The 15,951-nt window shown below is 46.5% G+C and overlaps 1 protein-coding gene across 1 annotated transcript in view; it reads left to right on the top strand.

Moving 5' to 3' along the window:
* LOC307173327 (uncharacterized protein) overlaps window positions 1-15,951 on the top strand; it is a 74,704-nt gene that overhangs the window by 11,930 nt on the left and 46,823 nt on the right. The window contains exon 3 of the mRNA XM_079896350.1: window positions 2,265-2,473. Within this exon, the coding sequence (XP_079752476.1) occupies window positions 2,265-2,473 (209 nt within the window). The remainder of the gene's footprint in view (window positions 1-2,264; window positions 2,474-15,951) is intronic.

Here is a 15,951-nt window from a genome sequence, read left to right as displayed (position 1 = left end):
TCCTCTCCTATAACAATGAATGAATGGAATTTTTCCTCAGGGAGGCTACAATTCACTCCCTGATGCGATACTGTAGTAGATGGTTGCATAGTTATAATTTTCTCCCTGATATTATCAATCTTGCAAGTAAAGAAGTTCATAAAGTCATTACTGCTGTGCTGTTTGGAAACGTCTGGGGTCGAAGCTTTATTTCTCGTTAATGTCGTTAGCCGCTGCTTCAAACAAATATCTGTTTTTAGTCAGGTTTCTGTCAAACACAGAACATATAGATTATGATTTGTAAGTCATATCATTTACAATAAGTGCTTTTGAATAAAGGGATTGTATATTCAGCAACCCGAGATTTATCACTTGTTCATCTGCATTATATCAGGTTTTTTTTTATTTCCTGAACATCAATACAATTTTTACCCTTAAATGGGTTTGAGAGTTTTTTGTATTTATTAATTCGGTTAGGACAGACAGTCTCTGTATAATGATATCTAGGTGAAAGAGTCTTTATATGATGATATCTAGGTGAAAGAGGCTCTATGTGATGGGATTTATCTGACCTGGGTGACGCGAGGCCGCTAGCAGACGGTCGGTTTAGCCAGTCTGTCTGCTTCCTGACCTGAGGCCCAATTTGTCATTTTTTATCTCTAAGACTATGTGCCATATTACTAGAGAGAAGAGCAGCACCATCCCAGGAGGGATGAATACCATCTCTTTTTGGGTCAGGTCTGCCCCAAAAACTTTTCCAATTGTCTATGAATTCTATATTATTTTGCAGACACCACTTAGACAGCCAGCGATTAAGAGAGGACAGTCTACTAACTATCTCATCACTCCTGCGAACAGGAAGGGGGCCAGAGCAAATTACAGTGCTTGACATCGTACTTGCGAGTTCACACACCTCTTTAATGTTAATTTTAGTGATTTATGACTGGCGAAGTCAGACATATTTAGCACTGCATATTTACAAGGCTATCGGCTCTGACAGTTAGAAAATATTTAAATAAATGTTATAATAATAATAATCAGTTATTTTATTAATTATACAAGTCAAATTTGTTTAATAATTGCTACAAAGGAAACAGACATCTAAAACCATAGACATAGTGGTCTTCTTAAGTAATTGTACGAACTTCCTGATAAAGCCCTGCCCACTTCAGGTTTAATACGAATACAGATACGAATCATTTTGAGATTGTTACAGATACAAATATTGGCTCTGCTGCACACCCCTAAACTACACTGTTATCACGGACACGGCTGGTAGACGCCAAGCTTTTTTGCATACCACGTTGGTGTAAAAAACTTCCCTGTAGAAGAAGCTCTAGTAGTCAAGTCATCTTCATTTATATAGCGCTTTTAACAATGTAGATTGTTTCAAAGCAGCTTTACAGAGATAAACGTATAATTTAAAGTAACAGAGATTGTTTTGGCTTTATAGCGGTTCTTTAATAAAGTTATTTTCCAGCTAAAGTTAGTTTTGATTGATTCGCTTCCATCGCAACGATCATTTGTTATTAAATTAGGGGCCGCTAAGATGACACCATTCCCTCTACACAGACTTTAAACGCGAACCTGTGATAAACGCTGACGGCGTTCACATGCGCATTAAGAACGGGTTCAATAGTTATGTGCGTTTGAATGTGCGCAGGTTTGGAATTCCCTACAAACCAAGCCTAAACAAAGTACTGGTGTTTCCTTATCATTTTTGATACAGAATTTTATTTTATTTTATCAATTCGGGGTAGATACGCGAATTGAGTTTCCCGACGACGCTTTATCTGTAGAGTGGGAAAGGGATCCTCCATTGGGAGAGACTAGTTGGCACTTCAGCACTGCGTTGTCATCGGGTCCAGGCGCAGGTCCTTCATCAGATCTGGATACGGCCTGGATCCGGCAGGCTGCGGGAAAACCTCGGGATAAACACAGACACTAAAGATTGCTTTAGTACTCTACTGGTACTCTACTTCATGGCAACAACATTAAAATGAAGCAGTGTGGAAATCAAGTTTGATCTCTAACTGGGTAGACACTGGGTAGGTATCAAAATTACACCCTTTGTTTTTTTGATAACAAGTCAGAGCCTATCAGAACCAACACTGATTTGGTTATTTGATATACTTGTTGGTAAAAGTTTCCATAGAAAACCAGTGTAGAGTGCTTATACAGGGTAATAAATAGCTATTAATCAATAACTTTTTAGCAAACTGAATTTGAATCTAGGCAAAAATCTGTTTATATAACAATCTTATGATAATTTCTCCTTTTCTTAGCTTCAGGTTTTTCAGGACTATGGAGGAGCGTATTTTACAACGTCCAAATTTTGCAATGAGGTACCAGAGGCATCATAGAGGTCAGTGGACCAGCCTACAGCTGAGCCGTCGGTCCAGGGCCTCTTCTCCTTCCAGACAGCGGTTCAATAAAGGCCTGGACAAGAGTTCCTTCACAGCACTCAGACAACACATCAAACCCGGCACCACAGGTTAGCTGCATTGTGTGTATCTTTTTGTTGCAAATTTTGGTTCAACTGATTTTTATATACAGTGCATAAATGTCCTTGGATCCGTCTTAAAACTAAGAGGTAGTGATATAGCCTTCTGCATTCTTCTCATTGTAGCTTTACAGAATTTCTCAAAGTTCTAGCCTCTAATTACAAGTAAATCATAGGAGGAGTGTCTGTAAGGCTGGGCCACGAGTCGGAAATCAACGGGGACTTGGGCCAAAAGTGCCTATGCACAATTATTCCAGCAGCAATATTACCCTGTAGCCCAAGACTGGTTGCCCACTGAAGCTCAGCAGGGTTGAGCCTGATCAGTACCAGGATGGGAGATCTCCTGAGAAAATTAGGTTGCTGCTGGAAGAGGTGTTAGTGAGGCCAGCAGGGGGCGCTCACCCTGTGGTCTGTGTGGGTCCTAACGCCCCAATAAAGTGACAGCTACACTATACTGTCAAAGAGCACCGTCCTTCGGATGAGACGTTAAACCAAGGTCCTGATCCTCTGTGGTCATTAAAAATCCCATAGCACTTCTTGTAAAGAGTAGGGGTGTAACCCCGGTGTCCTGGCTAAATTCCATCCAATGGCCCTTGCCAATCATGGCCTCCTAATAATTCCCATCCATTGAATTGGCTCTATCACTCTCTCTCCACTAGAGTGCTGGTGTGTGGTGAGTGCTGGCTCCACCTATAGCTGGTGTGTGGTGAGCGCTGGCTCCACCTATAGCTGGTGTGTGGTGAGCGCACTGGCTCCACCTATAGCTAGTGTGTGGTGAGCGCACTGGCTCCACCTATAGCTGGTGTGTGGTGAGCGCACTGGCTCCACCTATAGCTAGTGTGTGGTGAGCGCACTGGCTCCACCTATAGCTGGTGTGTGGTGAGCGCACTGGCTCCACCTATAGCTGGTGTGTGGTAAGCGCTATAGCTGGTGTGTGGTGAGCGCACTGACTCCACCTATAGCTGGTGTGGTGAGCGCACTGGCTCCACCTATAGCTGGTGTGTGGAGAGCGCACTGTCTCCACCTATAGCTGGTGTGTGGTGAGCGCACTGGCTCCACCTATAGCTGGTGTGTGGTGAGCGCACTGGCTCCACCTATAGCTGGTGTGTGGTGAGCGCACTGGCTCCACCTATAGCTGGTGTGGGGAGCATGCTGGCTCCACCTATAGCTGGTGTGTGGTGAGCGCACTGGCTCCACCTGTAGCTGGTGTGTGGTGAGCGCACTGGCTCCACCTGTAGCTGGTGTGTGGTGAGCGCACTGGCTCCACCTATAGCTGGTGTGTGGTGAGCGCACTGGCTCCACCTGTAGCTGGTGTGTGGTGAGCGCACTGGCTCCACCTGTAGCTGGTGTGTGGTGAGCGCACTGGCTCCACCTGTAGCTGGTGTGTGGTGAGCGCACTGGCTCCACCTGTAGCTGGTGTGTGGTGAACGCACTGGCTCCACCTTTAGCTGGTGTGTGGAGAGTGCACTGGCTCCACCTATAGCTGGTGTGTGGTGAGCGCACTGGCTCCACCTGTAACTGGTGTGTGGAGAGCGCACTGGCTCCACCTATAGCTGGTGTGTGGTGAGCGCACTGGCTCCACCTATAGCTGGTGTGTGGAGAGTGCACTGGCTCCACCTATAGCTGGTGTGTGGAGAGTGCACTGGCTCCACCTGTAGCTGGTGTGTGGAGAGTGCACTGGCTCCACCTTTAGCTGGTGTGTGGTGAGCGCACTGGCTCCACCTGTAGCTGGTGTGTGGAGAGTGCACTGGCTCCACCTATAGCTGGTGTGTGGTGAGCGCACTGGCTCCACCTATAGCTGGTGTGTGGTGAGCGCACTGGCTCCACCTATAGCTGGTGTGTGGTGAGAGCACTTCACCTATAGCTGGTGTGTGGAGAGCGCACTGGCTCCACCTATAGCTGGTGTGTGGTGAGCGCACTGGCTCCACCTGTAGCTGGTGTGTGGTGAGCGCACTGGCTCCACCTGTAGCTGGTGTGTGGTGAACGCACTGGCTCCACCTTTAGCTGGTGTGTGGAGAGTGCACTGGCTCCACCTATAGCTGGTGTGTGGTGAGCGCACTGGCTCCACCTGTAACTGGTGTGTGGAGAGCGCACTGGCTCCACCTATAGCTGGTGTGTGGTGAGCGCACTGGCTCCACCTATAGCTGGTGTGGTGAGCGCACTGGCTCCACCTGTAGCTGGTGTGTGGTGAACGCACTGGCTCCACCTTTAGCTGGTGTGTGGAGAGTGCACTGGCTCCACCTATAGCTGGTGTGTGGTGAGCGCACTGGCTCCACCTGTAACTGGTGTGTGGTGAGCGCACTGGCTCCACCTTTAGCTGGTGTGTGGAGAGTGCACTGGCTCCACCTATAGCTGGTGTGTGGTGAGCGCACTGGCTCCACCTGTAACTGGTGTGTGGTGAACGCACTGGATCCACCTTTAGCTGGTGTGTGGAGAGTGCACTGGCTCCACCTATAGCTGGTGTGTGGAGAGCGCACTGGCTCCACCTGTAACTGGTGTGTGGTGAGCGCACTGGCTCCACCTGTAGCTGGTGTGTGGTGAACGCACTGGCTCCACCTGTAACTGGTGTGTGGAGAGCGCACTGGCTCCACCTATAGCTGGTGTGTGGAGAGCGCACTGGCTCCACCTGTAACTGGTGTGTGGTGAGCGCACTGGCTCCACCTGTAGCTGGTGTGTGGTGAACGCACTGGCTCCACCTTTAGCTGGTGTGTGGAGAGTGCACTGGCTCCACCTGTAACTGGTGTGTGGAGAGCGCACTGGCTCCACCTATAGCTGGTGTGTGGCGAGCACACTGGCTCCACCTGTAACTGGTGTGTGGAGAGCGCACTGGCTCCACCTATAGCTGGTGTGTGGTGAACGCACTGGATCCACCTTTAGCTGGTGTGTGGAGAGTGCACTGGCTCCACCTGTAGCTGGTGTGTGGTGAACGCACTGGATCCACCTTTAGCTGGTGTGTGGAGAGTGCACTGGCTCCACCTATAGCTGGTGTGTGGAGAGCGCACTGGCTCCACCTGTAACTGGTGTGTGGTGAGCGCACTGGCTCCACCTGTAGCTGGTGTGTGGTGAACGCACTGGCTCCACCTTTAGCTGGTGTGTGGAGAGTGCACTGGCTCCACCTATAGCTGGTGTGTGGTGAACGCACTGGCTCCACCTGTAACTGGTGTGTGGAGAGCGCACTGGCTCCACCTGTAACTGGTGTGTGGAGAGCGCACTGGCTCCACCTATAGCTGGTGTGTGGCGAGCACACTGGCTCCACCTGTAACTGGTGTGTGGAGAGCGCACTGGCTCCACCTATAGCTGGTGTGTGGTGAACGCACTGGATCCACCTTTAGCTGGTGTGTGGAGAGCGCACTGGCTCCACCTGTAACTGGTGTGTGGTGAACGCACTGGATCCACCTTTAGCTGGTGTGTGGAGAGTGCACTGGCTCCACCTATAGCTGGTGTGTGGAGAGCGCACTGGCTCCACCTGTAACTGGTGTGTGGTGAGCGCACTGGCTCCACCTGTAGCTGGTGTGTGGTGAACGCACTGGCTCCACCTTTAGCTGGTGTGTGGAGAGTGCACTGGCTCCACCTGTAACTGGTGTGTGGAGAGCGCACTGGCTCCACCTATAGCTGGTGTGTGGAGAGCGCACTGGCTCCACCTGTAACTGGTGTGTGGTGAGCGCACTGGCTCCACCTGTAGCTGGTGTGTGGTGAACGCACTGGCTCCACCTTTAGCTGGTGTGTGGAGAGTGCACTGGCTCCACCTGTAACTGGTGTGTGGAGAGCGCACTGGCTCCACCTATAGCTGGTGTGTGGCGAGCACACTGGCTCCACCTGTAACTGGTGTGTGGAGAGCGCACTGGCTCCACCTATAGCTGGTGTGTGGAGAGCGCACTGGCTCCACCTGTAACTGGTGTGTGGAGAGCGCACTGGCTCCACCTATAGCTGGTGTGTGGAGAGCGCACTGGCTCCACCTGTAACTGGTGTGTGGTGAGCGCACTGGCTCCACCTGTAGCTGGTGTGTGGTGAGTGCACTGGCTCCACCTTTAGCTGGTGTGTGGAGAGTGCACTGGCTCCACCTGTAACTGGTGTGTGGAGAGCGCACTGGCTCCACCTATAGCTGGTGTGTGGAGAGCGCACTGGCTCCACCTGTAACTGGTGTGTGGTGAGCGCACTGGCTCCACCTGTAACTGGTGTGTGGAGAGCGCACTGGCTCCACCTGTAACTGGTGTGTGGTGAGCGCACTGGCTCCACCTGTAGCTGGTGTGTGGTGAACGCACTGGCTCCACCTATAGCTGGTGTGTGGAGAGTGCACTGGCTCCACCTGTAACTGGTGTGTGGAGAGCGCACTGGCTCCACCTATAGCTGGTGTGTGGAGAGCGCACTGGCTCCACCTGTAACTGGTGTGTGGTGAGCGCACTGGCTCCACCTGTAGCTGGTGTGTGGTGAACGCACTGGCTCCACCTTTAGCTGGTGTGTGGAGAGTGCACTGGCTCCACCTGTAACTGGTGTGTGGAGAGCGCACTGGCTCCACCTATAGCTGGTGTGTGGCGAGCACACTGGCTCCACCTGTAACTGGTGTGTGGTGAGCGCACTGGCTCCACCTATAGCTGATGTGTGGTGAGCGCACTGGCTCCACCTGTAACTGGTGTGTGGAGAGCGCACTGGCTCCACCTATAGCTGGTGTGTGGTGAGCGCACTGGCTCCACCTGTAACTGGTGTGTGGAGAGCGCACTGACTCCACCTGTAGCTGGTGTGTGGTGAGCACACTGGCTCCACCTGTAACTGGTGTGTGGAGAGCGCACTGGCTCCACCTGTAACTGGTGTGTGGTGAGCGCACTGGCTCCACCTGTAACTGGTGTGTGGTGAGCACACTGGCTCCACCTGTAACTGGTGTGTGGAGAGCGCACTGGCTCCACCTGTAACTGGTGTGTGGTGAGCACACTGGCTCCACCTGTAACTGGTGTGTGGTGAGCGCACTGGCTCCACCTGTAACTGGTGTGTGGTGAGCGCACTGGCTCCACCTATAGCTGGTGTGTGGTGAGCGCACTGGCTCCACCTGTAACTGGTGTGTGGAGAGCGCACTGGCTCCACCTATAGCTGGTGTGTGGTGAGCGCACTGGCTCCACCTATAGCTGGTGTGTGGTGAGCGCACTGGCTCCACCTGTAACTGGTGTGTGGTGAGAGCACTGTCTCCACCTATAGCTGGTGTGTGGTGAGCGCACTGGCTCCACCTATAGCTGGTGTGTGGTGAGCGCACTGGCTCCACCTGTAACTGGTGTGTGGAGAGCGCACTGGCTCCACCTATAGCTGGTGTGTGGCGAGCACACTGGCTCCACCTGTAACTGGTGTGTGGTGAGCGCACTGGCTCCACCTGTAACTGGTGTGTGGTGAGCGCACTGGCTCCACCTGTAACTGGTGTGTGGTGAGCGCACTGGCTCCACCTGTAACTGGTGTGTGGTGAGCACACTGGCTCCACCTGTAACTGGTGTGTGGTGAGCGCACTGGCTCCACCTGTAACTGGTGTGTGGAGAGCGCACTGGCTCCACCTGTAACTGGTGTGTGGAGAGCACACTGGCTCCACCTATAGCTGGTGTGTGGTGAGCGCACTGGCTCCACCTATAGCTGGTGTGTGGTGAGCGCACTGGCTCCACCTGTAACTGGTGTGTGGTGAGCACACTGGCTCCACCTGTAACTGGTGTGTGGTGAGCGCACTGGCTCCACCTGTAACTGGTGTGTGGTGAGCACACTGGCTCCACCTGTAACTGGTGTGTGGTGAGCGCACTGGCTCCACCTGTAACTGGTGTGTGGTGAGCGCACTGGCTCCACCTGTAACTGGTGTGTGGTGAGCGCACTGGCTCCACCTGTAGCTGGTGTGTGGAGAGCGCACTGACTCCACCTGTAACTGGTGTGTGGTGAGCACACTGGCTCCACCTGTAACTGGTGTGTGGTGAGCGCACTGGCTCCACCTGTAACTGGTGTGTGGAGAGCGCACTGGCTCCACCTGTAACTGGTGTGTGGAGAGCACACTGGCTCCACCTATAGCTGGTGTGTGGAGAGCGCACTGGCTCCACCTGTAGCTGGTGTGTGGAGAGCGCACTGGCTCCACCTATAGCTGGTGTGTGGAGAGCGCACTGGCTCCACCTATAGCTGGTGTGTGGAGAGTGCACGTGCCCAGATTGCCCGTATGGTAGATCTGGCCCTGATTATAATTGACTTGTGACCCTTGTGCACTGTTCGATTTCTGGTTACAGCCTGTATGGTACGGGTCAAATTGACCCTAATTGGATTGAACACAATTCCCCAAAATTCACACTATGAAAAAAAAACTTATTCATTTGGATCTAATTGTGATTTCTTTATGAGAAGCTTAATAACTGCAAGCGTGAACGATCTTGGAACATAACCTAGAGATAAAGAAAGAGCTAATAATATTGAGAAGAGGCTGTTCTGCTACAGGTAACAACTCTTTCAGTAATTTACTGTGTATTGGATCTAATTTGGTTTAGATGCCATGATACGTTTATTTAGCTCTTCCTGTCCTATAGTTTTAAAGCACTGCAATTGTTCTTGAGTGGCAATAATTCAGGCTGAATCATAAGACGCTGTTAAAGGTGGTACATTTACAATTGCATTTCTGATGCTTTAAATTTTCTCAGTGAAGAAATTCATAAAGTCATTACTACTAAACTGTAATGGATTAATTTGTTCAGGTGATGTCTGCTTATTTGTTAATCTCGACACTGTACTAAATAACAATCTTGGATTGTTTTGGTTATTTTCTAGTAGTTAGTGGATATCCTCGGCCCTGGCTGCTTTTAAAGCCTTTTTATAACGTGAAATGCTGTCTTTCCACGCGATTCTAAAGACCGCTAAAATAGTTTGTTTCCATTTACACTCTAGATTACAAGTTTCTCTCTTGATAGCGTGAGTAATACTGTTGGACCATGGTGCAGTACTTTTCTCTCTAACCTTTTTTGATCTGATCGGTGCAACAGTTTCTAATGTAATTAAACAGTAATTTCTTGAGTGAAAAGAGTGTAAACAAGACAAGCGAAACCACACTAGTGATGCTAGCAGGCTAAGGCTAGTAGTGGATGTTCGGAAAGTTGGATATAAGTAGCGATATCAAAGTAATCCGAATGTTTTCGATATAGAATATTATTGGGGTAAACTGGAAAACTGTAAAATGGAAAAATATTTGTTTATAAAATTTGTATACAGAAGACATCGAGGATTAAGTATTAAGTTGACGGAGCTCCAAACTCCAAACACCTAAATATCTTAGTCTAAACCTAATGTAATCTTGACAAAGTATATAGCATTTGAAAGCTTTCAGACTCCAGTTTTCATATTTGGAGACTTTTCATTTCAAAAGAAATGACAGAGCAATAGAAGGATAGCAATACATTTTTCATTTGTGATGTGTTGCCAAACTATAACAAATGCTTTAATTCTTTCCGCATGTTTTTTATATGAGTTTTAGAGATTGAATTCAAATCAAATAACAACATTACTGCCCAAACTACTTCTGAATAGAATGTCTACTTCATAAATAGTATGGAAATATATGGTTCAGATCACTCAAACCTTTTTTTCAATCGAAGCGTCCTCAATGGTCACCGGTGGAGTTTGGATGTCATCTAGTGGAAAATTTTATTACTGCGCCCAAATTTATTTATTTATTTATTTATTTTTTGAGATATTAACATTTTCTTGAAGTTTTAGAGTTAAACAATGTTTTGTAATATATATATATATATATTATATAAAATATACATTTTACATTTTCATAAACTTAAACTTCTATAATTTTTTTTAAAACGTTACTTTTACAACTGTTTTGACATACAATAATCTGTGAAATGTTCCCTTTAAAAAGATACCAAACTTAAGTCAGTGCTTTGAAATATTCAAGATTTATTGCAATCAAATTCAAGTATATGCTCAATAAGTGGGACAGACAGTTAACAGGTAAAACAACTTTTTATTTTCACAAACTTTGCAAATAAAAAGATGTTAAACTCAGCAAGACAATGGCACTTCAGGACTAGAGTTGAAGAGCTCTGACATACAACAAAGAAGTGTTTTGTATTATGGGTCTGTACAGTTGCTTTTGAATAGATGTCTATATGGGTCAAATTGACCCATGAACAGCAAGATTGTATAACATTTCTGTATGCACATTTCACTACACTGTTGAAACTTTGCTCATGACCCTAAATGAGAAAAAGTCACAAAATTTAAAGTAAAACAATATATTTCAGATATATTGTATTTCAGATAGATTGAAAAAAGAAATTATAGCTCATTTTTACCATATGTGGCTGACAAAATATTTTTCTGTATTGAAATAAGTGGGGAAAATCTACTTTTTTAGCTTCATAGGATAGTAAAAAACTAAAATAACAAAATATAACCAAGAAATGTTATGGCATACCATAAACATAAAATGTAGTTCTCATTTCCAGTAGATTTCACAATGACTGATTTCTCACCTTTTTATGTACAGTGACAGATGCTGTCTTGTCAAAAAACACAGATGTTTGATCCGCATTACCTGTCTGATCCAGGGGATATGAATGTTTTTTCCTTAGGCTGATCACATAGAGCTCTGGCTGAAGTCGGAGGGCAGGCGCTGGGCAAGACTTGTTTTGTGGCGTAATGCTTCGAGGACATTGACAGGCAAGTGTGTCAGTACATAGCCGAAATAAGAAACGAGTTGCCCCGCTGGTGGGTAAGTTCAACTCTTTGGCGATATCCAGTGTCTTCAGCTGGATGACGGCTCTGGTTATGGGCAGCCACTCATTTCTTTTTTCAGTTACGTACTGACACACTTGCCCGTCAGTTTCTTCGAAGCGGCTGCTTTTAGGACCGTGGTAAGCTTTTCTTTGACTGTTAGTTTTTAGGGCTCGCCATCTTCTAACATTACACTCTGACACCCTATTTCCTGGCTACTTAATGAGAGTTGTTTGTTTGTTATGCTTCGTTTATCAGTTGTGGGGAGCACACTCTGTTTTACACGTATTTGGTGCTCCCTATTGTTGCTATGTAAAAGTTTAGAACCTGAATATAAGACGACCCCATTTTTTCTGATGTTTAAAAATCTTATAAATGTATGAGGTGACAAACTTTACCCCACACACAAGGGAAAAGGCACAAAGTATTGATAGAAATACTAAACTATAACTAAAATAATATGTTTTTTGAATTATGTCTAAGTTAATACTTGTTCAAAACAATCACTTAAGCAAAGTTTGTACTATTTTCAGTTTATTTTGATAAATAAGAGAATTAATTTTTTATTCAATAAATACACTGTCATTAACCCTCTGGGGTCTGAGGTGTTTTTGGGGTCCTTGAGATGTTCTGACATGCCCTGACATTTGTGCTTTTTTCAGTTGCTTATAAACATATTAATGGCAAAGGTGTAATTACACTCTATTTAGCACAAACAGGGCTACCAGAATATGTGAGCAACATGTATGTACATGTTTGTATTTTTGAGGGAATAATGTTTATGCATGGTTATTGAAAAAACTAAAAATTAAAGTTTCGGAAATAAGGCCACAAAACACATACTAAATATGTTAGGGTTAGAGTTAGAGTCGCCTAGAGGTTTTGTTTCAAAATGATGTGAAAATCATCCTGCCTAATCATTCACATAAAACAATACATTGATTTAAACTTTGTAAGACATGTTTTGTTTGGAAAGGCAATCAGGGCCGTAGCTCATAATTCAGGGATTCGGGGCCCCCTGAAAAAATATTGATGTGGGCCCCCACCACCCTCCACCAATATCATATACGGTAAATAGATTAGCATGGAGGCCCACGTATAACTGAAGATGGTGATGTTGTTGTAAAACCTTTATTTTAAAAGTTACATATAAAATCTAAAAAAAAAAAAAGCAAGAAATTGTTAGATAATAATAAAACCAATTTTAAAAAAGTAACAGCAAAATGTTTTTTTCATAATTTCATAAATTTTCATAAAAAACAAAACAAAAAGTAAACATGACAAGAATGCAGTCAAATTTAAAAAATAAAATCATTTATTGTCTTATTTTTTAATAAAGATAATATGGAACTGGTAATATATTATTAAATAAAGCTAATAAATATATTCATCCAAGTGCAGTGTGTTGTATTCGTGTTTTCTTGATGTAATAAATACATCATCAGCTGGCAGGTCAGGAGCATAATGCAATGCGTCGTGACTCGTGTCAATTTTTAAATTCTATTTACAAAAGTGTAAAAAGACAGGAATTTTGACCACGTAATCATTCGTTGGATTGTGGTGCGCACTGATAATGAAGAGTGACAGGACCCGGCAGGCTGTAGACGGTAGTTTTCTTATTCCCAGCGAAATAACAATACAACCTGTCTTTAAGAACGTCTTGATCGACTGGGATACAACAGCTCTCCTGGCCTCCCTCTCCTTTTTGTTTCTAGTTCCCTGATTTATGTTTTCTTTTCCCCGACATTTTGTCAGAAATTGACGAACAAAAGCTTATTTGATGTGGCAGTAGTCTATTTTACTGTAAAAACTTTATAATCTATCCAAAACTAATCAACGAAATCTTGTCTAAACATTCATATTTCGTCTGAAACATATTGTTATTATGATATATTAGCATATAAATGTTAATTTTCAGTTTAACACGTTGCTTATACAAAGACATTTTATTTCAACATATTTCAGTCGATTTTTACTCCTCTCAGTAGCAATATAGTTTAGGAAAAGCTGAACTAGTAGATGTGTTCATGTAAAAATAACATGTTTACTAATGTAAGTGCAAGTGTGAATGAACGGCACAGATGTGCGCTGTTGTTTACTACAGCTGTGCTGTTCATTCATTCATTCACACACAAACACTCAATTCATATTTAAACAGTCTTTTTGCGGTTTACTGACACTATTGCATATCGCGATTAGAATAAAGCACTTAAGAATAAAGAACTTACTATTCACAGTCCTCAGCTGGATCCGTTGCTCCTCGAAATTAAACTAAACCAGCACTTCTGAGGTAAATTTCCCAGGATTATTCCTTACAGCGTCACAAGACGACATAAAGTACATGAATCTGATTAAACTTGATGTGTTTTATCCAGCTGATGTGGGCGTTCACAGGTTTGCATGGATTGCCTCAGATCATTTGCGTTTGAATAGCGCGTGCTCTCCACAGGCGTTCACATTAGCAGATAATGAGTTGCGAGAACGATAATGAGAATGACTGACTCTTTTCATACAGATTACATAAACAGAGAATATTTGTGTTTTATATAAATTACTTCATTTAAAAGAATGAGAGAATTCAAGCTTTATAAAGACATATCTCTTGTGCTTGTGTGACTGAGTATTCGCTGAGTTATTGTTCATTTTCGGACGCGTTTCAGAATGGACTTCACTGACAGAGAGAAAGCAGAACTCGCATCATGTTTATTTTTCTTTATTTGGCAAAAAGCACAACACTTTGTTTTTATTGTGAGTATACACAAAAATAATACACACTTAACAGGATTGAATGATGTACAACACTTATATGTAAGATCAAAATCAACAGAGTATTTTGAGTCTCTTTTGCACTGATAAGAAAAAAAGCAAGCTGGAATCGCTGGCGCGACCGCCAACCCCAGGGGGTTAAAATATTTTTCAATAATATTGTTGAATATTAAGTGTCCCCAACTTAGCAAGCCAGAGGCGACAGTGACAGGAACACAAACTCCACCAGTGACTGAGTGAAGGAAAAAAACTTGGGAGAAAAGAGAATCAGTTGCTCAGTTCTCCTCTGGCCAACGAACGAACATGGTGTCATTATGATTGAGGAAGCATCGTGTCGTGTCTAGGCACAGGTCCTCCATCTGATCTGGATACGGCCCGGATCCGGCTGACTACATCATGTGTTGTGGTCGTGTCTAGGCGCAGGTCCTCCATCTGATCTGGATACGGCCCGGATCCGGCTGACTACATCATGTGTTGTGGTCGTGTCTAGGCGCAGGTCCACCATCTGATCTGGATACGGCCTGGATCCGGCTGACTACATCATGCGTTGTGGTCGTGTCTAGGCGCAGGTCCTCCATCTGATCTGGATACGGCCCGGATCCGGCTGACTACATCATGCGTTGTGGTCGTGTCTAGGCGCAGGTACTCCATCTGATCTGGATACGGCCCGGATACGGCTGACTACATCATGCGTTGTGGTCGTGTCTAGGCGCAGGTCCTCCATCTGATCTGGATACGGCCCGGATCCGGCTGACTACAACATGTGTTGTGGTCGTGTCTAGGCGCAGGTACTCCATCTGATCTGGATACGGCCCGGATCCGGCTGACTACATCATGCGTTGTGGTCGTGTCTAGGCGCAGGTCCTCCATCTGATCTGGATACGGCCCGGATCCGGCTGACTACATCATGTGTTGTGGTCGTGTCTAGGCGCAGGTCCACCATCTGATCTGGATACGGCCTGGATCCGGCTGACTACATCATGCGTTGTGGTCGTGTCTAGGCGCAGGTCCTCCATCTGATCTTGATACGGCCCGGATCCGGCTGACTACATCATGCGTTGTGGTCGTGTCTAGGCGCAGGTACTCCATCTGATCTGGATACGGCCCGGATACGGCTGACTACATCATGCGTTGTGGTCGTGTCTAGGCGCAGGTCCTCCATCTGATCTGGATACGGCCCGGATCCGGCTGACTACATCATGTGTTGTGGTCGTGTCTAGGCGCAGGTACTCCATCTGATCTGGATACGGCCCGGATCCGGCTGACTACATCATGCGTTGTGGTCGTGTCTAGGCGCAGGTCCTCCATCTGATCTGGATACGGCCCGGATCCGGCTGACTACATCATGCGTTGTGGTCGTGTCTAGGCGCAGGTCCTCCATCTGATCTGGATACGGCCCGGATACGGCTGACTACATCATGCGTTGTGGTCGTGTCTAGGCGCAGGTCCTCCATCTGATCTGGATACGGCCCGGATACGGCTGACTACATCATGCGTTGTGGTCGTGTCTAGGCGCAGGTCCTCCATCTGATCTGGATACGGCCCTGATACGGCTGACTACATCATGCGTTGTGGTCGTGTCTAGGCGCAGGTCCTCCATCTGATCTGGATACGGCCCGGATCCAGCTGACTACATCATGCGTTGTGGTCGTGTCTAGGCGCAGGTCCTCCATCTGATCTGGATACGGCCCGGATCCGGCTGACTACATCATGTGTTGTGGTCGTGTCTAGGCGCAGGTACTCCATCTGATCTGGATACGGCCCGGATCCGGCTGACTACATCATGTGTTGTGGTCGTGTCTAGGCGCAGGTCCTCCATCTGATCTGGATACGGCCCGGATCCGGCTGACTACATCATGCGTTGTGGTCGTGTCTAGGCGCAGGTCCTGCATCTGATCTGGATACGGCCCGGATCCGGCTGACTACATCATGCGTTGTGGTCGTGTCTAGACGCAGGTCCTCCATCTGATCTGGATACGGTC

The sequence above is a fragment of the Squalius cephalus genome (assembly GCF_949319135.1).
Source record: "Squalius cephalus genome assembly, chromosome: 16".
Taxonomy (NCBI): Eukaryota; Metazoa; Chordata; class Actinopteri; order Cypriniformes; family Leuciscidae; genus Squalius; species Squalius cephalus.
This window is presented reverse-complemented; position numbering and strand designations above follow the sequence as displayed.